At 38.9% G+C, this 24,495-nt stretch overlaps 1 protein-coding gene and 1 non-coding gene across 2 annotated transcripts; one reads left to right on the top strand and one right to left on the bottom strand.

The window, feature by feature from the left end:
* Positions 1–17,702: 17,702 nt before the first annotated feature.
* LOC131815395 (U6 spliceosomal RNA) lies at positions 17,703–17,810 on the top strand. Its single transcript, XR_009347709.1, has one exon. It is a non-coding gene; the product is annotated as a U6 spliceosomal RNA (small nuclear RNA).
* Positions 17,811–22,741: 4,931 nt separating this feature from the next.
* Positions 22,742–23,238, bottom strand: LOC131814445 (large ribosomal subunit protein eL37-like). The gene has a single exon (XM_059145385.1). It carries the CDS (start codon positions 23,236–23,238, stop codon positions 22,927–22,929), a length of 312 nt encoding a protein of 103 aa, XP_059001368.1. The 3' UTR covers positions 22,742–22,926.
* Positions 23,239–24,495: the final 1,257 nt, after the last annotated feature.

Below are 24,495 nucleotides of genomic sequence, written 5' to 3' on the forward strand. Positions count from 1 at the left end.
CTGCTTTGGAATTCTGCAATCTCTAATTATGGTTCCACCATTTTAAAAAATAAAATTAATTGTGGGTCATTTTATTTTTTTTTTTATTTTTTTTTTTAAAGATTTTATTTATTTACTTGAGAGAGAAACAGTGAGAGAGAGCATGAACGAGGAGAAGGTCAGAGAGAGAAGCAGACTCCCCATGGAGCTGGGAGTCCGATGCGGGACTCGATCCCGGGACTCCAGGATCATGACCTGAGCCGAAGGCAGTCGTCCAACCAACTGAGCCACCCAGGCGTCCCAATTGTGGGTCATTTTAATTTAAAAATTTTAAGACTGTAAAAAAAATTTTTAAGACTATTTATTTATTTATTTATTGACAGAGAGAAAGACAGTGAGAGAGGGAACATAAGTAGGGGGAGTGGGAGAGGGAGAAGCAGGCTTCCCGCTGAGCAGGGAGAGTGGGTCATTTTAATTTTAAAAACTACATGTGATTTATTGTTTTGAGAATACACTAAATAATCATTAAATGAGACAAAGAGAAAATGATGCAACTTTAAGCACTGAAGCACTAATTTCTTGCACCCCCTAGGATTTTTTTTTTCCAGCCTTTAACTTACAGGCAGATTGTATTGCAAAACCTTTCAGATGTGTCCCAATAAGTTTAACACCTATGAAATTTAAGGGTGCCTGGCTGGCTCAGCTGGTAGAACATGGAAGTCTTGATCTTGGGATTGTGAGTTCAAGCCCCTGTTGGGTGAAGAGATTACTTAAAAAAAAAAAATCTTAAAAAAAAAAAAATCCACAACAACCCACAAAGACTTATGAAATTTGATCAAACAAGATGGAATGTAGCATGGGCACAAAGAGCTAGAGGGGAGTGCAATCCCAGTGCCCTGAGTGGGTGACAGCCACAGACCCAGATCTACAACAAAGAGAGAATAAAACACAACATGAATTGACCTTGCTGAAAGCATGTGAACCTCAAATGTGGAAAACACGTCTAGTTCTCTGACAGTTTACATATTGTGGCTCTTTAAGCAGCACCTATCTCAGACCTGGCGGCACACAGGGCTTGGACACAGCCCCTCCCTCCCAAGATTAGAGTCTGCTGGGGACACCATCAGACAAGTAAATAACTACAATGAATTGCAACATGTTTTATAAAATGATTCCACTTGCAACAATTTCCAAGAGCACCAAGGAAAGCCAGGAAATGATTTTGGTAGAGAGAAAGGATTGATTACAAACAGAAGGTAACCAACAGTGGGACCCAGAAGCTGAATTTCCAACGGAGGGGGCAGAGAATTTGAGAGTAAAGAGAATGGAGACCAAAGCAAGGAAATTCATCCTAAAATACTCCAAGCAGAAGGTTTCCAAAGGCACAAAGTCAAATTTAGGTTGGCTTGGCTATGGAGTATGTGGTAGAGCATTGCATGGAGTGAGGTGAGAGAGACAGGGCTTTGGGAGGGGCTGCACGTGGGTAAAGGGAGTGTCAGGGTGGGCACATGGCTGGTAGACAGTAGAAGGCTAACGATGTACAAAAGGAAAAACTGCCTGTCGGGGGAAAGAGGACGAGTTCACTTGGGTGATGATGAGATTCCAGTAATCACTTAATAACTGGGGTCTGCTGCTTTGGAGAGAATTTAGGCTAAACTACAGGGTTAGTCATCATTAGCAAAAAGGATGAGATTCCCCAGAGGAAGAAGGCAGGGCAATCAATGAAGAAAGCCAAGGACCAAAGCTGCTGAGCTTTGGTTTAAGAGGCAGACGAAAAGTGAGGAGCCCTGCAAGACCCTGAAAAGGGTCAAGGACATATCATTGTGCTGTTTTGTTGTGATAAATTATGCACGGGACATGAAATTTACCATTTGAACCACTAGTAAGTTACAATCTGATGGCATTATCGTCACCACGTGGGCAACCATCACCACTATATAGTTCCAAAACTTTTTCATTACTCCAAACAGAAACCCTGCAACCATTAAACGATAGCTCCCCTATTGCCCCTAAACCAAACCCCAGGTAACTTCTAATCTACTTTCTGTCTACTTTCTGAACAATACTTGTTCTTCTGCATCTGGCTTATTTCATTTAACATGTCTTCAAGTTTCATCCACGTTGTAACATATTATCAGCACTTCATTCTCTTTTATATAGTGTGCCTTTTTATAATCAGGAAATAGGAGCAGGAAGAGTAGTACTTGGGGGTATTCTAGGACTGTTATTAAGGCTCACGTGCTGGAGCTTGCCAGAAGGACCCAAATCAACTGGTAGACCAGAGCTGAAACCTGAATGGAGAAACCATGATCCATTAGCCAGGAATTCTATAGAGCAGATGAATATCTGAGAGTTGGATGGTGCCAAGCAAATCTTCATCTGGGAAAGAGACAGTAGAGTGTATCCAGATTCATGGATGAACCCAACACAATATTCCCTTCTTCAGGCTCTCTTAAGCAGGCTCTGCTTAAGATTCTGCCTCTCTCCTTCTCCCTCTGCTCCTCCTTCTGCTCCTCTGCTCTCTAAAATAAATAAATACTTTAAAAAAGAAGAAGTTGGGAAAAATTACAGTAAAATAAACATAAACAAGGACAAGGAAAAATATTAAATAATTTGTCACCGGGCTCTAAAGAATGAAGAGGTAGACCAGACGGGGTGACGGGCAGCAAAGCAAGGCTTATTGAGGGATAACAAAGTCATAGTACAAAGTGCCAGAGGAGGAAGGGGATTTTCATCTGCTCTATAGAATTCCTGGCTAATGGATCATGGTTTCTCCATTCAGGTTTCAGCTCTGGTCTACCAGTTGATTTGGGTCCTTCTGGCAAGCTCCAGCACGTGCTCTCAGCAAGAGCACATTATCCTTCAGCAAGAGTTACTTTGGGGGAATGGGGTGATAAAAATGTTCTAAACTTAGATTGTGGTGTGGTAGCACAACTACCTTCTGTTGTTATTAAAGATTTTATTTATTTATTTATTTGAGGGGGGGAGAGCACACACATAAGTGGGGGAGGGGCAGAGGGAGAAAGAATCTGAAGCAGACTCCACTCTGAGTGTAGAGCCCATGGCAGGACTCAGGGGTGGGGGGTGGGGATTTGAGGGTGAGGGGGTGGCTGGGTGGGTAGGTGAAGAGGAGTGGGATAAGAGGGTGGAGCTCAACCCCACAACAGCAAGATCATGACCTGAGCCCAAACCAGGACTTGGTTACTTAATTGAGTGAACCACCCAGGTGGCCCTGGTGATAAAAAGCCTTTAAACAGGTCCTTAGGTTAAACTGAGGTGATTAGGATACATCCTAACCCAATCTGACTGGTGTTCTTAAAAGGAAAGGAGATCTGATAGAGATATATATTGGTTTTGTTCTGGCAGGAAAGTGAACTAAAGATATCTCAAACAAGATGTTGAAAAAGAAAGAGTATTTTGTCAAATAGACCTGGTTCTCCCCTAAAAGAAATTGTGTATTCAGCTCCCCAAACTATTAGAACTATGTAGGTCTTGTGTAGAAATGTCTTTCTTCCTCTTCTTCTCCTCCTCCTCCTCCTCCTTCTTCTTTTTAAATCTGTTTCCTTAAATTCTTGCTTGCATTCTACATTTTCACATCCTTCCTAATGATAACAGACTTCGTTAATATAAGCTGTGACTTTCAGGAACTGGCTTATTGATTTAGTGAAGAACTGGGGAAAAGAGCACATAAGAACCAGCAAAAACTAAGCTTCTACCAGAGCAAGGCAGCCAATGATTCAAAAAACTCCCTTTGGTGTAATATCCACCCAGCCTAATGGGAAAATCCAAGTTCAGGCAATATAGATTCACGGACCCAGACTTGTAACTAACACTTTCCTACATTTACATTTTCTCAAAGTAGAAGAAATAAAGGATATAGTTTGTGAATTTGCCAACTGGTTTTCATTTAAATAGGAATATACAGTGAAAGCTGTATAAAAAACAGTTTTGAGAGGTATAAAGTTTGTGAAATAAAGGCCATCTGTATATTTATAAATAATAAAAAATTAAATTAATAAGATAATATTTTGAACTTTATATCAACAATTTGAAAATTTAGGGGCAACTGGGTGGCTCAGTGGGTTAAGCCTCTGCCTTCAGCTCAGGTCATGATCTCAGGGTCTTGGGATCAAGACCTGCATCAGGCTCTCTGCTCCGCGGGGAGCCTGCTTCCTCCTCTCTTTCTCTGCCTGCCTCTCTGCCTACTTGTGATCTCTGTCTTTCTCTCTGTCGAATAAATAAATAAAATCTTTAAAAAATTTTTTGAAAATTTAGAAGTGGATAAATCCCTAAAATATTACAGAAGATAAAGACAAATATAATTTATATACTCATACTGATTTAAGTGGTTATTTCTTCTAATAACTCTTTTTGGGGGGAGGGAAAGGCATGGAGCCCAAAGTGGGGCTTCACCTCACAATCTTGAGATCATGACCTGAGCTGAAATCAAGAGTCAGATGTTTAACGGATGGAGCCACCCAGGGGTCCCTCTCCTAATAACTTTAGATATGTAGAAATATATTCCCTATGAAGCTTCGGCAAAACTAGGAATACTTCATCAGTAAAGAAGATGTCAGCTGGCATCCTACTCATTAAAATACAGAAGGGATCAGCTCAAATATTCATTGCCCTAGTAGAAAGTTCAGTATCTTCCTCAAGATTCCTGAAAATTTCTGGGGAGATCATACTCATGTGGTCACCTGGCTTTGACAAAATTTACCCAAACTTTCAGTCAGATTCCTTTTCAACTGGGTTTCAGTCTTGGCTTGTAAGAACTGCAACTTTCCATATAACAGTTTCATCTATCTGCTACATGAGAAGACTTGAAGAAACACTGCCATAACTTCTAAGAGCTCAAGGCTATGTCTCTAGGATCAACAACCCCGCCCCTTAAATTCTTGCCTGAGAAAGCAGCCAGGCTGTTTATTCCCAGCTGAAATCTGATTATAGGGCCCTGACCCTCCTTTTCTTAGGCCTCTGATTTTTTTTTTTTAAATTTTATTTATTTTTTTTTATTTCTTTTCAGTGTTCCAGAATTCATTGTTTATGTATCACACCCAGTGCTCCATGCAATACGTGCCCTCCATAATACCCACCACTAGGCTCCCCCAACCTCCCAACCCCCTCCCCTCCAAACCCTCAGTTTGTTTCTCAGAGTCTCAGTCTCTCATGGTTCGTGTCGTCGTCCAATTTCCCCCAACTCACTTCTCCTTTCCATCTCCCCATGTCCTCTGTGTTTTTCCTTATGGTCCACAAGTAAGTGAAACCATATGATAATTGACTCTTTCCACTTGACTGATTTCACTCAGCATAATCTCTTCCAGTCCCGTCCATGTTGCTACAAAAGTTGGGTATTCATCCTTTCTGATGGAGGCATTGTACTCCATCGTACTCCATGGATAAAGAAAACCATATCTTCTTTATCCATTCGTCTGTTGAAGGGCATCTTGGTTCTTTCCACAGTTTGGCGACTGTCACCGTTGCTGCTATGAACATTGGGGTACAGGTGGCCCTTCTTTCCCTACATCTGTATCTTTGGGGTAAATACCCAGTAGTGCAATTGCAGGGTCATAGGGAAGCTCTATTTTTAATTTCTTAAGGAGTCTCCACACTGTTTTCCAAAGTGGCTGCACCAATTTGCATTCCCAACAGTGTAAGAAGGTTCCCCTTTCTCTGCATCCTCTCCAACACTTGTTGTTTACTGTCTTTTTAATTCTTAGGCCCCTGATTTACTTCAGAACAGTTGGAATCGTAATTCCTCTATCTTTTTGAGATGTGTTTTCTGCAACTTAGAATCCCTTTCTCGGGACACTTGGGTGGCTCAGTTGGTTAAGCGGCTGCCTTCAGCTCAGGTCATGATCCCAGCGTCCTGGGATCGAGTCCCACATCGGGCTCCTTACTTGGCAGGGAACCTGCTTCTCCCTCTGCCTCTGCCTGCCACTCTCTGTCTGCCTGTGCTTGCTCTTGCTTCTCTCTCTATGACAAATAAATAAATAAAATCTTTAAAAAAAAAAAAAAAGAATCCCTTTCTCAAGGACTGGGGGCCAGCCATCCCTTTGAACTGTAGTCACCAAGAAAAATAGGACCCCTGTCTCCTAGGCCCTGCGGGAGAATAGCAGCTTAAGCACCACTTATCAAGCACAGCCTAACTCTTATGGACTAAACCTCTCCCACGAACATCTATTGGTACTTCTCCTTTTGCACACACCAGCATTTTAAAATAAGCCTTCCACCTTTTGTTTTGGCAGAGTTCAACTTCAGGATATACTGTAGTCTCTGCCCAAGTGCACTAGTACTGAATAAAATCTGTCTTGCTGATTTTAACAGGTGTTCAGTACAAAATTTTTCTTTTCTTTTACTTCAAATTTTTGCTTCTGCTGAATTAATTCAGGTAATGGAAGACTCCACTGTCCCACATGGGCCATTTCTGTTCCATACATATGGATCCTGTTGCAAAACCCATTGCTTTCCTCTAACTTCCTTAAAAAAAAATTTAAAAATGCACAAAATTTCCATAGGTAATTAGTGTGAACAGTCACTTTCACTGAAAGTTCTGGGAGACAGAGGGATTTTACATGACAGAAAGGTAAATACCTTAAAGCAGAGTATCAGAGATCCTTTAAAAAAAAAAATTCTTTACCTCTCTATGTTGTTTATTATTCTCTCTCCTTCCTCTCCTTCTGAACTTTGTTCCTTTCTTGTACTGAGGAATATGCCACTTCTTTTGTTCTCTTGTCTCACGCTGACCCTGCTGAGATTTTCACCTTCCACCCCAAACTGTTAAAGTATGTCCTAAAGTAAGACAGATACATTCCAGTGCCATTTACAAAGAGAATTTTTTTCACCTTGCTATAATTCATATATATCTATTTGCATATCATTATTGAAGCTCTTATCATCATGCTTATAAAGGGTCATTATAATACCCTTGGATACCAATAAGCAAATAAATGTTCTCTGCTTTATCAGAGAAGCAAAACCATCAACAGACAGGGGAGAGATTTCACTAAACTAAGGACACTTACAAGTGGCAATTAAAAAGTGCATTACTTCGCACAAAAAGCACTTAAATAGCCATTTATTTGCTGCATAAATATATAAAAATAAAAATCACTTAGTTAGTTAACAGATTATGAGACTGTAAAATGAAATATATTAAAGATTTTAGCCGTGAACCATACCTTCAAAATTCACAAAATTCACTATTTCTCATTTTCCAATAAATATCAACCTTGAAACAATCCATTTTCTCAAAATTCTCCAAGAGTCACTTAGTTATTTTTTATTCTACTGCACTTAGTTTCCATTCTCTCTCCTTCCCTCCTTCCTTCCTTCCCCATCTTCTGGAGCCTGGCTTGGATTATTTTTTGCGGAAAATTAAAAAACTGCTGCGTCTACTTCACACCTAATAGTACCCTCAGTGAGAGCAATGCCTGGGTGACTCAGGTGGCTAAGCATCCAACTCTTAATCTTGACTCAGTTCATGATCTCAGGGCCGTGGGGTCAAACACCGCACTGTGGCACTGCACAGGGATGGAGCCTGGCTAAGATTCTCTCTCCCTCTCCCTTTGCCCCACCCCCACTAAAATAAATCATACTCTCAGGGAGAAGGACACGTTGTTACAACTAAGCAAATCACTAGAAACTTAAATGATGATGATTCCAGAATAGCTAGATAATTACAGATCCGGGTCACTAGTCAATCTACCAAAAACATGCTGAATAATGAAACAGTTAAAACATATTAGCCGTCTAGTATGTCTAGTTATTTCTTTTCTTTTCTTTTTTAAGATTTTATTTATTTATTTGACAGAGATCACAAGTAGGCAGAGAGGCAGGCAGAGAGAGACAGAGAAGCAGGCTCCCCGCTGAGCAGAGAGCCCGATGTGGGGCTCCATCCCAGGATCCCGGGATCATGACCCCAGCCGAAGGCAGAGGCTTTAACCCACTGAGCCACCCAGGCGCCCCTGTCTAGTTATTTCTAATACATATTCTCCTGTAATTCCACAACCTGGCTGTGGGTGAGTATAGTCATCTCAATTTTATAGTTCAGGAAATGAGGCTGAAGGAGGTTAAGCAACTGTCCCTTGTCCCCAAATTAAATAACCAAGAAGTGACAGAATGTGATTAAAAACTAAGTGATGTTTCAGATGCAAAAGCTTATGCTCTTAATACAACGAGATTTTTGTCACACACTATTGCTCTTCACTTTCATATACACGTTTGCAGTCTGGGGATTTTTATCTGTAATTAGGAATTAAGGCAGCTTCCTTGTTGATCCTGTGGCTCAGTCAGGTGAACAGATCTAATTAACAGATACCGCCAAAAAAGGTGCCACAAGTTTTAAGTAATTTTAAGTTCTAAGTAATTTTAATACTCCAGGAAATATTTAAATTATTTTAAAATAATAACCTTATTTATGTTTACATTGACTAGTTATACATATTTTCTAGACCATTACTTACTAAATCCTGGCAGTTTTTTTATTTCTCCCAAAACATAAAGAAATACACAAAATATTTTTAAAAACTCTTCTTAGGGCCACCTGGGTGGCTCAGTGGGTTGAACACATGCCTTCAGCTCAGGTCGTGACCCCAGGGTCCTGGGATTGAGTCCTGCACTGAGCTCCTTGCTCAGGGGGTAGTCTGCTTCTTCCTTTGCCCTTCACCCTGCTCGTACTTGCTTGTTCTCTCTCAAATAAATAAAATCTTTTTTTTTTTAAGATTTTATTTATTTATTTGTCAGAGAGAGAGAGAGTGAGAGCGAGCACAGGCAGACAGAGTGGCAGGTAGAGGCAGACGGAGAAGCAGGCTCCCTGCGGAGCAAGGAGCCCAATGTGGGGCTCGATCCCAGGATGCTGGGATCATGACCTGAGCCGAAGGCAGCTGCTCAACCAACTGAGCCACCCAGGCGTCCCCAAATAAATAAAATCTTAAAAAACAAAAACAAAAACAAACAACCCAAGAAACAAACAAACAAAAAACAAACAAAACACTTTTCTTAACAATTATTAAGAAAAATTTCACTTTTCATCACCCCTTCATTTTCTTAAATCTCATTCATACTATGCAATAACACTCCTGCCCATACACAGACCCAGGATCACAAAAATAAGAGTCCCTAAAGACTTCATGTGTACAAAGTAGTGAAAGGAAAGTGCATTCCCCCCCCCCTTTCCTTTATAGAAGGAATTTCAGATATGGATTAATCTAGTCTTCTGACCTATCAAGTAACTGTCTTTAGTTGAGCAGTGCTGCTGACCTGAATTAAATTTCAGGGACTTAACATGAAATTTTTAATATAAATTTGTTTTTGTGATTCGAGACAAACTAATGCCAAATATTCAATGAATTATTAATTAATGCAGTAATTGTATGAGGGACTAATACCAAATGACCAACACCAGTGGCTGTGGGAAGATCACACATCTAGAATCTGAGCTTTTGAGGTTTGCTGTTAAAGCGACAAAAAACATGTTAACGTTATGGTTTCCACGGTGGAAGGTCTCAAGGAAACGGTCACTTCTATACATGATAGGTGAACATGTAGTTTACTATAATTATTCATTGGGAAAATTGAATAATGTTATCAAACTTTAAAATGTTTACACTCTTCCATGACCAGTATTTTCTTTTTAAGGAGTTCATCCTACAGAAGTATATACTGTTGAAAAGATTCATGTGTAAGCATGTACATAAAGCCTACTTATGCAAAATTTATGTGTAAAGATGTTTACCAGAGATTTTGATACTAAAAAAAACCCTGTGAAACAACATAAATATTGAACAACAGATCAGTTTAATAATTGGTGACATATTGGCATGACAGCACACAGTAGGCAAGGCAGTATGTTATACTAGAGGATAGGCTTTCAAACCAGGCAAACTAAGGTTTAATCCCAACTCAATCAGATACTTGCTGTGTGTCTTGACTATCTCTTAGACTCAGATTTTTCATCTGTAGAGACTACAGTACCTACTACACATAGATATTATGAAAATTTAATGAAAGAATGGATGTTTTTAAACACACAGTCTCTAACACTTGAGAGTTATTCTTTTCTGTCCATTACAAATTATGTTTTAAATATTATTTCAGAATAAGGGAAAATTCTTATAATATATGATTAAGATTGAAATTATCTACAGATGGTTGTAATGATAGTATAATTCAAATAGTTCTACAACCTATTGGTATGAATATATTAATGCCAGGCTTTTCTTTCTAATTAGTCCCTTGCTGGGTAACAGCAAGACCTCTGCTCTGTCTCCCCAGCCTTCCCCAGGCATGTCTTGGAAGCCCCAGGGTAAATCTCATGTGCATTCCATTCCCACAGCATCCAGGCTACTCCTCGTATCAATTTGTCCAGAGCAACTGGGTTGAAATTTTTTCAGCCTCCCAAACCAGTCCTATTGTTAAATGTGATCTGAAATTCTTTGCCCTTTTTGGCTCTGGTACCTGAGCCAAAGGTGCAACACTGAAATATTCTTTAACTGTCTCTGGAGAATTAATGCTACTTGACTTCTACTAACTTTCCTAGCAATTGTTCTCTCTTTTCTTTCACTTTTTGTCACTTGTAGCTCATAATCAAAATCTTATTCTATGATGTCTTATTTTTAAACTGTTCTTCTTTCATAAATATAATTTTGTCATTCTATAAGGAATTACTTGTTTACTCATAGTGACTTAGTGTCTTAAATTACATTATAAATTCCTTAGGAAAAGAGGCCCAGTTTTCTTTTTCTTTAGCATCCCCTCTAGCACTTAGTATAATTCTACCACAGACGGGAAGTCCGAACTCAGGATATTCTTATTAATGCAGTCTCAAAGATGCAGTAAGGAATAAATCATACAATAGATAACTATGATGGGCAAGACATTCTTTTATGCTAATAGGTAGTCCTTTGTATGCTGATTTCTCTCCTTCTTGCTCTGCACTATCACTATCCATCCCAGCCTAAAGTAGTGGCAATGCGGCAAACCTCTGGTCTGGGCTCCTTTGACCTGGCAAATTCTTTCCCTACATGGGCTGCTGAGGCTGTAGAACCAGAAACGTGCTTCCGCGGAGAGCAAAGCAGGTGGAAACACTGGGATGCATTCAGCATGCACTACCCTATATCCCTGGTCAATTTCATGTGCATTCCTGCATCTGTTTCTTTTCTGGTTTCAGGTGAAAGTGAAAATAATCTCGACCAAGTCGTTATTCACATCAAGTCTTAAACCGGCACCAGCTTTTGTGGTCTGACCTAGCTCATCAGGTACAGTTGGAAACTGTAATATAATAATATAATATATATATAATAATATATATTATTCCCATCTAATCCTCCCCAAACAAGGGGTGATGTGTCAGCACACTTAGTGCTCACCAATGACTCCATAACCTCCTCTACATCTCCTAGCCTCCCCTGCAGAGAGGTTGGAGTCATGTGACTAGTTCTGGTCAATGGATCGAATAGAAATAACATACACCTTCGGGTTTCGGCATCCCTGTTTTTAACTCCACCCGTCTTCTGTTCTAATGATCTTGGATTTGGAGCCATTAGTCCCAACAGGGAGGACAACTGCCAGATCCCACTGGAATCTATGAAAGCAAAAAATACGTCATTGTGTTAAACCACTGAGATTTCACAATTTGTTATTGCAGCATAACCTCTTCTGTCCTAACATAGATGACATTCAGAATATTTAATAACTAGCATAGAATGGACACTGACCTACCAGAATACATATGCTATGACCAATCAGACCAGACATTGGTTGTAAACAGCTGGTATGAATTTTATGAGTCCATACCAATTAATAGCGCAGAAAACAATACTAAAAACTTGTTCCATTTTTAATACTTGATGAAATTGAAGTTCAAAGAAGATCAAGTGACCTGCCTAAAATTAATGCCTTGTAAGTGATATTCAATCCAGCTGTTTGCTGCAAAGCCCACTCTCATTCTCAGCATTCCGCTTCCTGCTTGTGGAATGATGGCTAAGTTACCTCAGCAACACATCAAAAAAGTTAGGTTGCAACAGAACTGTCCAAACAGCTTAATTATTTTTCTTAAACTATGGAGGTATGGACCCAAAATATATGTTTATCATTGTATTTTCTTTAACTTGAACCTAGTCTTGCCTCTGTAAAGCATATCAGCATTATCTCTTGCCTTTCCTTTTAAATTTTCCTTTTGTTCTTAGTCCTCACTAACCCTGAAACCGTATTATTTAGGTTGATACATCCAACTTTATGATAAAACATACACATTAAAAAGGCAAGAGGAAAATTAAGCCAGATGAAATGCTTGGCTTTTGGCATGTTCTTTTCCTCCTGCTGCTCATTCTTCATTTAAATGCCTGTCTCTTTTCTCCATGACATGATAATCATCTCCACAGCAACTAACTATTATATCACAAAGGATGGTGCCAGTGAATGAGAACTGATCAGCCAGAGCTGAGCAACACTGAGGCAACAGTGATTCTATTTTCTTACAAATATCTCTAATTATAATAAGCTAAGGAAGAAATATATCATTCCTGTCTTACACCCACCTCTCGAATACAAGCAGTGCTCTGACTGCAGAGATTCTCACCCACAGTTCGCTTTAAAAAGAGCATATTCCTCAGTAAAGATGGTATCACCTGTTAAGGCAAGGCAAATGTATGTCTAGACTGAAAAGTAGACCCAAATTAAATTAAAATCAACACAGATTACTGTGTGATTTACGAGTGGAAACCAAAGCAGCATTTTACAGATGGCTAATAACATTAAAACAAACAGCAAATCAAAACCTCTTGAAAAAGTGATAGGAAGGGTACAGACAGAGTTACTTGGCAAGGGGATAAGTATTATCCGAGCTTCTCTTTCTAACAAGGAAGTGTGTGGAATGGGAGTGGTGTGGTCCCGAGGTTGTACAGGTGCTAATCACAGCAATGACACCCTGCATTACATTGGAAAGGGATTTGAATACTCCACAACACTGTCTCAAGGTGACACCTTCACTGGAGTACAGAATTCTCTAGGGAAGCTAGAACCATAATATAGCCTAGTGATGGAGTCCTAGAGAACAATGGATGATTACTAGATGCTGCCTTTTACCCACTGCTTTTGTATTGGTTTTGTAGAGTTTAAAATCAAATCATATAATCTATTATAACCAGTCTCATAAGTGGCATGTGTTGTTTGAAGAATATTAGTCTTGCCTCTCCCTCTAAGATGACAAGCATCTTGAGGGCAGGTAAGGAGTCATATATGATTATACTAGATTCTATGAACGTATGTCAAGATAACTATGATAAAGATGTACTGTCTCAATTAAAGATTGACAAGGTCCTCAGATCTATATTACACTAGGAAAATATTATTGAAGTCGACACTGTCTCTGGTCTTTCAGCCCTAAAGTTCAAATGAGTTGGGGAGTAGGGTGACCCACCATTCTGGGTTCTCTTGTCATTGGAGTCCTCCCACATTGTCAAACCCATTAGTCTCCTAATGACATTTTACCCTTAACCTGGATTCCACTGTCAACCATCCTAGAGATACACCCTCCCAGTACCTTAAATCTCTAGCCTGTGTTCTCTCATGATCACATCTGGTTTTTCTGGATCATCTCTACTGTCACTTTTTGTGTGGTCTCTGGCCTGATAATTGCTGGAGGAAGTCATGGAATTTTGTTGACATAGCTTTCTTTAAATTTACACTTTTCCTGGGGCGCCTGGGTGGCTCAGTGGATTAAGCCGCTGCCTTCAGCTCAGGTCATGATCTAGGGGTTCTGGGATCGAGTCCCGCATTGGGCTCTCTCCTCAGCGGGGAGCCTGCTTCCCTCTATCTCCCTCTCTGCCTGCCTCTCCGTCTGCTTGTGATCTCTCTCTGTCAAATAAATAAATTAAATCTTTAAAAAAAAAAAAATTTACACTTTTCCTCTCAACCTGGCCTGCCCAGGAATCCTTTAGGTCACCTCTTGCTGATTTCTTAACACTGTCTACATATTCAAAAAATTTTAACTGGTATAGCGAGGCACTGACCTTGAACTGGTAGAGCAGGGTCTGAGAGAAGCGCCTAGCTGCACCCTGTATTTACCCTTTAATTGCCAACTGAGGGCCTGGGAGACACGCCAAGGTTGCCTGGGCAGATGTTTACTAACTTTTGTTACAAAAACGTCAATATTTTGAAAAAGTAGCACAATAATGTGGTTTAAATCAACTATCAATCCTGTTTTCAACTATAACTCTTCCAAAAACTAAATTTTTTTTCTCTCAATTCAACATCAACTTTTTATTTATTTAATTTTTTTAAAAAAAGATTTTATTTATTTATTTGACAGATAGAGATCACAAGTAGGCAGAGAGGCAGGCAGAGAGAGAGGGGGAAGCAGACTCCCTGCTGAGCAGAGAGCCCAATGTGGGGCTCGATCCCAGGACCCTGGGATCATGACCTGAGCTGAAGGTAGAGGCTTTAACCCACTGAGCCACCAAGGTGCTCCCAACATCAACTTTTTAAAGTATTCATTCAACAAATACTTATTGAGCATCAGCCATCATTCTTAGTAAATAAAAGAGACAAAAAAATCCCTGTCCTGTGGCCTTACATTCTAGTGGGAGGGGGTAGGTAACAGAAAACAAAAGCACCAAGTAAATCCTACAGTATGTTTGAAGGTGATAAGAGCTATGGAAAAAAAGAAAAAGGAGAGGGTAGGGGAGTTCTGGACTTTAAGAAGCAGGTGAAGAGTTTGGATATGGTGTGAGGGTTGGGCCCAGTGAGAAGGTGACTTGAAGAGGATGAGGGATAGGCCATGTGATGAGGAAAAGCATTTAGGACACAGGGACTAGGCCATGCAAAATCTTACCTTCTAGGGACTCTTGGATGGCTCAGTCAGTTGAGCACCTGACAATTGATTCTGACTCTGGTGGTTAGGCTCCACGATTGGCAGGGAGTTTGCTCAAGATTCTCTCTTTCCCGCTGCCCCTCCCTGCTTTGTGTGTGGACTAACTAAATAAGTCTTTTTTTTTTTTTTTTTAAGATTTTATTTATTTATTTGACAGAGAGAGAGACAGAGATCACATGTAGGCAGAGAGGCAGGCAGAGAGGAAGGGAAGCAGGCTCCCTGCTGAGCAGAGAGCACCATGTGGGGCTCGATCCCAGAACCCTGAGATCATGACCTGAGCCGAAGGCAGAGGCTTCAACCCACTGAGCCACCCAGGTGCCCCTAACTAAATAAGTCTTAAAAAAAAAAAAAAAAAAAAAAAGCTTACTTTCTAGAAACTCCTCACTATCCGAAGATTATTTAACCTTCAACTTCTTGCTCTATAGAAACCAAAATTATTGGTAAATAATCTCTGGCTTTTCTTCCTTTCCACTTCTAGAACATCTTTACATTTTCTTCATCCCTTATATAAATAAGTGTTCCTCTTTCCAATGTCTCTGCTTTCCCCTATCCTCCCCACCTCATTTATTCTTCTATTAGCTACAATCTCTTTTCATTGTCTCTCCAGATACGCAAAAGTCTTTTCCAAATTAAAGACACCGTTTCACTTAAATATTTCTTCTAATTATAGACTATTTCTTCCGTTTAAAGTCCCTTCAATTTCCTCACCACATATACTCCCTTTAGCCTTGATTTCTGCCTTCTGCCCCCTTCAAATACCTTAAAAGGATCTCTTGATTCCTAAAACCAAACTGTACCTTTACCCTGTTCACAGCTCTGTCAGTTGATGATTTTTTACAAGATTTATTTATTTATCTCAGAGAGCACCAGTGACCGCAGAGGGCAGGGCCCAAGGAGTGGGAAAGATGGAATCTCAAGCAGACTCCCCGCTGAGCACAGAGCTTGGGTCAGCTAGATCCCACAACCCTGAGATCAAGACCCGAGCAGAAACCAGGAGTCAGACACCCAACTGACTGAGCCACCTAGTCAACCCAGCTGTCAGTTGATAATTATTACTGTCCAGGGAAAACTGGTTTGCAGAGGAATATAATTACTTGTATTAAAATCAGTATTCAGTTTGTTAAAGTTGTAAATTTTAAAACCTCAGATACATCCTGCAATTTATCTCTCCTTATCTGCCCACTTGGTTTCCTCTCTTGTGGAATGTTCCTTTTCCGGCTTACCGAAATCCTGCTTATTCTTCAAGGCTCAAACGCTCCTTATCTAAAATTGTCTCCTCCTCTCTGCTCCCCTACCATTTCGCTTATACAGGAAAATGGTTTTATGCGTACTCTTACCTCCTTCAGAAATCTGTGAGCTCCCTGAGGATATATACTATGTAGTGTTTTTGTTTCCTCGAGACATTCCTAAGAAACAGAGAATTCCTTTTTTTCTTGACTTTGTTTTTTAGATATTTTGGGTCTTAAATGAGGCAAAGTGTTTTTATATAATTATTAACGAAACATTCGGTCTCTCTGCACTAGCCGAACAGGGGCTACAAGATTGATTCTTGGCAAAAATAATAATTGACACTAAGGACTGTCATGATAATATTGCAACTGCTCTCCTCACACAGAACTGCATGAGGCAAACTAACTTCTAGGGGCTGGTGGTGGCAACATTTTCCTCATTTGGGGCATTCTTCCTGAGGCTTAACCTTGAGCCTAATGTTCCAAAAACCCCAACCATTGTGTGAACTACTTCATGCCCTTTAATAAAATTCTTTTTCTACTCAGTCAACCAAAGGCAGATTTTGTTGCTTACAACTGAGAACTCTGACTAAAAAGATATTTTCCTTAATTTCCCATGGACCAACTAAGTCATTATCATAATATTTAAAAAGACTTTAGTCATAGGGATAATACAATGAAAACATAACATTGTAAGTTAACTATCATAGGCCCCTAGATATTTGCCATAAGGCTTAGGGCCCACAAGCCTCACCTGTTTTCCTGAGGAAAGTTTCATAGGCCTCTGCACCCAGTTTCTGACGGAGCTACATGCACAGAACCTAGCTTTACCCCTATAAGATCCAATTAGCCTCAGGCACAGTGCCTAGGGCCCCCAATATTTTCAGGAAACCATGAAACGTTTTAATTTTAATTTCTTAAAATGGAATTTAAAAAATTTAAATTTTATTTAATAATGTATATAAATTATTATAAAAATGTAATAATGAATCCAGCCTGGAATAAACAACATGGTAATAAAATGTGTATGTGTGTGTCTGTGTGTGTACAGAACAGAACAGTGAAATCAAAGATAGATAGATCTATCTATCTATATAGTCAACTGAATATTACCAAGGTGTGGAGTCAATTCAATGAGATAGGGAATTTTTTTTTTTTTTTTTTTTAAAGATTTTATTTATTTATTTGACAGAGGGAGATCACAAGTAGGCAGAGAGGCAGGCAGAGAGAGAGAGGAGGAAGCAGGCTCCCCGCCGAGCAGAGAGCCCGATGCGGGACTCGATCCCAGGACCCTGAGATCATGACCCGAGCCGAAGGCAGCGGCTTAACCCACTGAGCCACCCAGGCGCCCCGAGATAGGGAATTTTTTTAAACAAATGGCATTGGAACAACTATAAAAATGTATGGGGAAAAAAAACCCCTCAAGTACTCACTTCTTTTTTTTTTTTAAAGATTTTATTTATTTGAGAGAGAGAGAATGAGAGAGAGAGAGGGAGAGAACCTGAGAAGGGAGAAGGTCAGAGAGAGAAGCAGACTCCCCTCTGAGCACGGAGCCTGATTCGAGACTTGATCCCAGGACTCCAGGACCAAGACCTGAGGTGAGCCACACAGGTGCCCCTCAAGTACTCACTTCTGCAGTACATACATATACAAGAATTGGAATGATACAGAGATTAGCATGGCCTTTGTGCAAGGATGACGTGCAAGTTTGTGAAGCAGCCCATATTTAAGAGTTGACCTTAAGTATTTTCACCACACAGAAAAATCTTAACTGTATGAGGTATTAGATATGTTAATTACCTTGATAGTGTTAATCTATTTACAATGTATATTAATATAAAATTCTTACATTAGGACACTCTAAAAAATGATCAAAAAATGAATAGACATATCACCCAAGAAGATACAGAAGGCAAATAAACATGTTAAAAGTTGAGTGATATCACATGTCATTATATTATTGCAAATTAAAATAACCATGAGATACCACTACACACCTACTAGAATGGCCAAAATCCAAAATGCTAACACCACCAAATACTGGCAAGGATATGAAGCAATAGGAATTTTCAATCCATTGCTAATGGGTATGCAAAATGGTACAGATACTTTGGAAGACAATTTGGCAGTTTCTTACAAAACTTAATATTCTCTGACCACATGGCCTGGGAATTGCACTCTTTGGTATTTACCCAAATGAGCTGAAAAGTTATGGCTACACAAAAACATGCACACAGTTGTTTAAAGCAGTTTTATTCACAATTGCCAAAATCTGGAAACAACCAAGAAGTCCTACAGTAGGTTAATGGATAAATAAGCCATGGCAGGTCCAGACCATGGAACCATCAAGCCATGAAAAGATATGGAAGAACATTAAGTGCATATTATTAAGTGAAAGAAGCTAATGTGAAAAGACTACACACGATTCCAGGTATATGACATTCTGGAAAAGACAAAACTACAGGGCTATAGAAAGATCAATGGGTTGTCGGAGGATGGGTATATATGAGTAAGTAGAACACTGAGGAATTTAGGGCATTGAAAGAACTCTGTATGATATGATACTGCAATGGTGGAGACATATCATTATATTATATACTTGTCCAAACTCATTGTACAACACCAAGCATGAACCCTAATATAAACTATGGACTTTGGGTAATAATGATGTGTCAGTTGACTGTAGCAAATGTACCACTCTGGGGTAGGGTGTTGACAGTAGGAGAGGCTATACATACGTAGCGGCAGGAGGTAGATGAGAATTCTTTATACCATCTGCTTAATTTTGCTGTTAACCTAAAACATCTCTAAAAAAAAAAAAAATAAAATCTATTAAAAAACATAAGCCATACACTGAGAAAAAATTCTTAATACGTATGTTTGGTAAATAACTTATATAATAATACATGAAAGACACCTACAAATCAAAAATAAAAGGATAAAAAAAATTGAAATTAGCAAAAAGACATTTCACAAAAAGTAGCCAATAAGCACATGAAAAGATACTCAACATCACTAGTTATCAGGGGAATATGAATTAAAACCACACTGAAATTCCACTTCACACCCGCTAAAATGGCTAAAACAAAAAGACCAACAACATCAATTGTTGGTGAGCATGTTATACAAGTGGAACTCTCATACACTGTTGATGGAGTATAAAATGATATAATCTCTTTGGACAACTGTTTGGGAGCTTCTTATAAAATTCTATATCCACTTAATGACCCAGCAGTTCTAATCCTAGGTATTTATCCAAGAGAATGAAAAACTACATTCGCAAAAACTGGACCAAGAGTGCTAACAGCAGCTTTATTTTTAGTAGTCAAGAACTGGAAACAAATATAAATATCCATCAACAGGATTACGGATTTTTAAAAAAAGTTGTGCATGTATATAAAAGAATATTTGTCATAAAGTACTCATACAACAATACAAATGAATCTCTAAACAATCCACAGTGTAAAAGAATCAAACACCAAAGAATACATACATAAATCCATTTATGTGACTTTAAGAGCATAATAATAGAAATCAGAACACAATTGCCTCTCTGAGAAGTGAGACTCACTGAAGACATGAAAGAACTTTCTAGGGGAGATGAAAGTGTCTTATGTCTCAGCTGGGGTGGTAGTTACATGAATATATACTTTTGTTAAAACTCATACAACTGTACACTTAATATCTATGCATTTCACTGAATGTAAATTTACCTCCATAAGAAAGAAATGTTATCATGTAATTTACCTTAAGCTGGGCAAGCAAGACATATCATTTACATGGTTTTTGTTTTCTTCCCTGTAGCCTGGAAGTGTTCAGAACACAATGACTGCTCAATACTTGTTTGAGGGAAGTTAAACAAATTAACCAATTGCTTTGGCAGTTAAAGACATACAATAGGATATTCAGGTAGTTTCTTTTAGGTATGTGTTTAGTTTCCTACTGGAAACTCCTTAAAGAGAAAGGGACCTTTTTCTGTGTTTTTTTGAGACTGTCCATGATCGCCCTAGCTTTGAGCAAATTAGCTCTGGTAGTCGATGCACACGAATGTGTACCCATGTGCATGTCTCCATAGAATAATCAGTTGTCTTGGGCTGTCCTCCTGTGATAGGAACTGTCTAAAATTGGCTAATTATTTTTTTAAAGGTGTCTTATCACATAAATATATTGTAAAAATAAAATGAAAAGGAAATCACATGGGTTTTGAGAAATATATCTTTGCTCAATAAATGATTTTCCATTTCCCCTCAAAAAGTAGAGGAATGACTGCAGGTTGTTACATATTGTGTTTTTTTTGTTGTTGTTGTTCAGTCTGTTCCCAAACTAAAGCATTTATTATGAGAAACGCTTTCCTCAATAATGATTTTAAAGTTTTAAAAAATGAAAAGATTACGTAACTATAGGTAGATTATTCGTGTTAGGCTAGTTTTTCTTCCCTTAGATGTACACCCTTAAATGTGACTTGAAAGAATGCATTTTTTAAAAGTTTCAGTTAAAAAAAAGCAGATGGCAGAGAAAGATGTATAACTGAATCTTAGCTATTAAAATTTGGTGTCTAAATTCCAGATGAGAACGAAGCAAACAGGAGTGTGTGCATTTTAACATTTACATACTAGAGCTGTATTTTCCAAAAATGTTTTGCTTTAGATTAAGCAGCAGTTACTCAGAAAATCCATGATCTTTTTCAATATGAAAATAATTGCATTTCAAAAGCCAGAAGTTTCAACAACTTCCAGATTAAAAAATGACGTCTCAGTTAATTTGGAAAGATGACTGAAGAGCTTTTATTCTGTTATATAACTAGCATAAAAGGAAACTTCTGAACCACCACCAAGTTTTGATTCTCTACTTTCAAGCTGAGGTCACATTCCTCTCCCCTGTCTGTCTCGGTATGGCCTCTTCCAGTAAGTATACATCTGGTTTAAATTCCCACCATATGTGATAAATCAATGCATAACAGATAATAAATTTAGAAGACCATATTCCTATAGGCTTTGGCTTCTATTCTCTTAGCTTTTGCAAGTCTGATGATTTTTCCATCTTAGCTTATCTGTGTTAGAGTAATAAGAGAAGCCCAAAACACAGAATGTACTTTAGGACTAATAATTTATCTCCAAAGGCAATCAACAGGAAACTTGAAATGATTAATCCTGTATCTTTATGAGCTTTGAAAAACTGAGCCCAACATTTCATGACTTCTTATGCTATAGACCTTTTTATCCAATTATATTTAATAATTGGGGGTTATTATTAGTAAAATATAATGGTTATTCACTATTTGGATTATTTGCATATTTATTTTTTATTTTAGTACAAATGTTTTTTAAAGACCTAGCACCATTATTACTAGTTAAAGGAGGGTCATCAATTGTGAGAAGGGATTTTAGAATAGTGGTTAAGGATATGGATTTGCCCACCCTATGACTTCAGGTGACTTAGTTAAGTACCAAAATGCATTAAACCTCACCTCTGTTTTCTAATCCATAAAATGGTAGTAATTATGGTAACTTCTTCCTAAAGTTGGCGTAAAGATTAAATGAGATAATGCTTCTAAAATACTTAGCACAGTAACTGACACATACAGAGATTATGAGACTGTTGGCTATAATCCAATAGCCAACAATCTCATAATGTAGCACAATGTAGTTGTGTTTACTTACTTTACTCTGTATGTGTAAGGTACTGTGCAACAACTTTTACTTACTGTCCTACAACTTTTTCTTTTACTTACAACTTACAACTGTTAGCACAGTTGTAAATTTACCTACAACTTTTTCATCGTTTTCAGGATAAAGCTAATATTGCCAAGACTGGAGTCCTTTGAGAGGTGCTGTCCCATAGTGTGTAATTAAAAATGGGCCTCAAGGAAGAATCATTCCTGTTGCCTTTCTTTTATTTACCTCATCACATCTGGTATGTGTCTGTGTCCCCTACTAGATGCCAGGTTCTTTAAGGAGAGGGTCTATGTTTTCTGTCTTTGAATTACTGAGTGTGGTCAGGAGTTATAGACTCTTGCGAAGGTAATGTATAAATGAATATGTATGCAAATATACTTAAAACATTAATATTACATTTTGAGTTATTTATGTGGTTTGAGTAATCATAAGGAGTAATTTCTTTTAACTCCCTTGGGTCTATAAAGTGATTTAGATATTATAGCTACAAATAAAAGGACAGTTAAAAATCATGTGTTGGGGGCCCCTGGGTGGCTCAGTGGGTTAAGCCTCTGCCTTCAGCTCAGGTCATGATCTCAGGGTCTTGGGATCAAGCCCCGCATCAGGCTCTCTTCTCAGCAGGGAGCCTTCTTCCCCCTCTCTCTGCCTACTTGTGATCTCTGTCAAATAAACAAAATCTTTAAAAAGAAATCACATGTTGTTCTCTGTTTACATTTCAAAAAGGAGATCTAGCTTAGACATTTTATATTTGAGATACTTATTAGACATCTAAGAAGAGGGGCTGAAAAGGGAATTGGATATAAGTTTAGAGACGTCCTTAAATTCCAGGAAACTTAGAGAAATCCGTAAGTTTGGAGAAAATTGAGAGTAGTTAACATATACTTACAGCCACAGTACTGAAGAGAATCACCCAGACAGAGGATATAAATTAAAAGGGGAAAAAAGTACTAAGACTAAACCTGGGACATTCCAAAACTTAGAGCTTGAAGTCATGATGTGAAGCCACAACAGAGACTGACCTGGAGAGGGTCAGAGGATCCAAGAAATTGGAACCAAGAAAAAGTCAATTATCACATGCTCAGCTCTCACTGACATTGGCTGTTGCTCGCATCTGTGTTGGGAGATTTTCACAAATTTGGTATGCTATTTGTTTTTTTTAAAACCAGAACATTTATTGTGTGACTAGTAGTTGAAATCCTTCAGATGAACTGGACTCTGCAACAGCAGCCCTCTTGGGCTTCGGTGTTGTTCCTTCATGGAACCCATGCCTGAATCTGCGGTCTACAATTTTTAGGTGCCTCCTCATTCGACCAGTCTCAGTGGTGTTTCTTCTTTTAGCCTTGGCATTCCAGTTACACTTTCCCTTGCGGTTGGCAGGATAGCCACCTTTGCCACAGGTGGACCTCTGAAGGTGGTAGGCCTTCGAACCCCAGCAGCGGCACAACGTGTGCGTCTTACGGCGATGCTTTCCAAACGATGACATCCCGTTTGTCTTCTTGTTTCCACAAGGAGTTCCTTCTTGCCTGTGTATTTGCTCTGGGCATCTGGACACTTTGGACAAACAACCTATTTTTTTCAGCCAGTTCCTGAGTTTATCTCTGCACAACCCCACCCCCATTCTACCCCAAATGCAATGACTAGTGTTCTTGCTTTGACCCCTTGGGTCATCTGATCCAATCTGGAGAGAGGTCAAGTCTCTTGAACCTGGCCTAACATACTGCCCAAGCTTTTCACCATATGGTGATCTCAAAAAGTCTAGAAACTTAGAATTCCCTGGAGTAGATGCATATAAGATGGAAAATTCAAATATGTGATTCTCAACCTACAATTTGTATTTGTTTCCAGTAATCACAAGCTAAATCAGCAGGAATTTCTGGAGGGAGTACTAGAAGTTTAATTAGCAAACAACATCTGATATTTCTCCTAGAGACTGTGGGATATAAATTAGTAGAAGAATAGAATTCCAAGATAATTATATAGGTCCTAGAACTCTTTTAAAGGGTTACTATTTGAGGGTTGTGTAATCATTGCTTGGACCCTGCTTAGCCTAAATTCTTACTAAGTAGGGTCAGGAATGTTTAGGGGAATGGAAATTGAAGTTTAGTAATAAGACATTAATTTCCTGATTTTCAAGGTCACTACACAACTGGAGCTCTAGAACCAAAGAATTTCCAAATTCTAGTTTTTCTGTTTGCTTTGGCTGATATTGCCTGATCTAGAACAGCTTTTTTTTCACCTCCACCCTTCCTCTAATAATAGGTGGATATGTGCAGAAATTTCACTCATTTTTATTAGAGATTTACTTTTTCTTTTTTTTTTTTTAAGATTTTATTTGACAGAGAGAGAGAGACAGTGAGAGAGGGAACACAAGCAGGCGGAATGGAAGAGCGAGAGGCAGGCTTCCCACTGAGCAGGGAGCTAGACGCTGGGCTTGATTCCAGGACCCTGGGACCATGACCTGAGCCAAAGGCAGATGCTTGACGACTAAGCCACCCAGGTGCTCCTAGATGTTTACTTTTTACATGTAATTGTATCTTTACTTTTATGATAAAGTTTAATGTTTTATTCAAACATTATTTATTTATTTATTTATTTATTTAAAGCTTAATGTTTTATTCCAGTGTGAAACATGCAGATGATACAGAAATTAAAAAATAATTCAGGGCGCCTGGGTGGCTCAGTGGGTTAAGCCGCTGCCTTGGCTCAGGTCATGATCTCAAGGTCCTGGGATTGAGTCCAG

This window comes from Mustela lutreola, chromosome 14, assembly GCF_030435805.1.
Source record: "Mustela lutreola isolate mMusLut2 chromosome 14, mMusLut2.pri, whole genome shotgun sequence".
Taxonomy (NCBI): domain Eukaryota; kingdom Metazoa; phylum Chordata; class Mammalia; order Carnivora; family Mustelidae; genus Mustela; species Mustela lutreola.

Coding starts and splice junctions, on each gene's coding strand:
- LOC131814445 (XM_059145385.1), bottom strand. CDS start 23,238: ATGTCATCGTTTGGAAAGCATCGCCGTAAGACGCACACGTTGTGCCGC.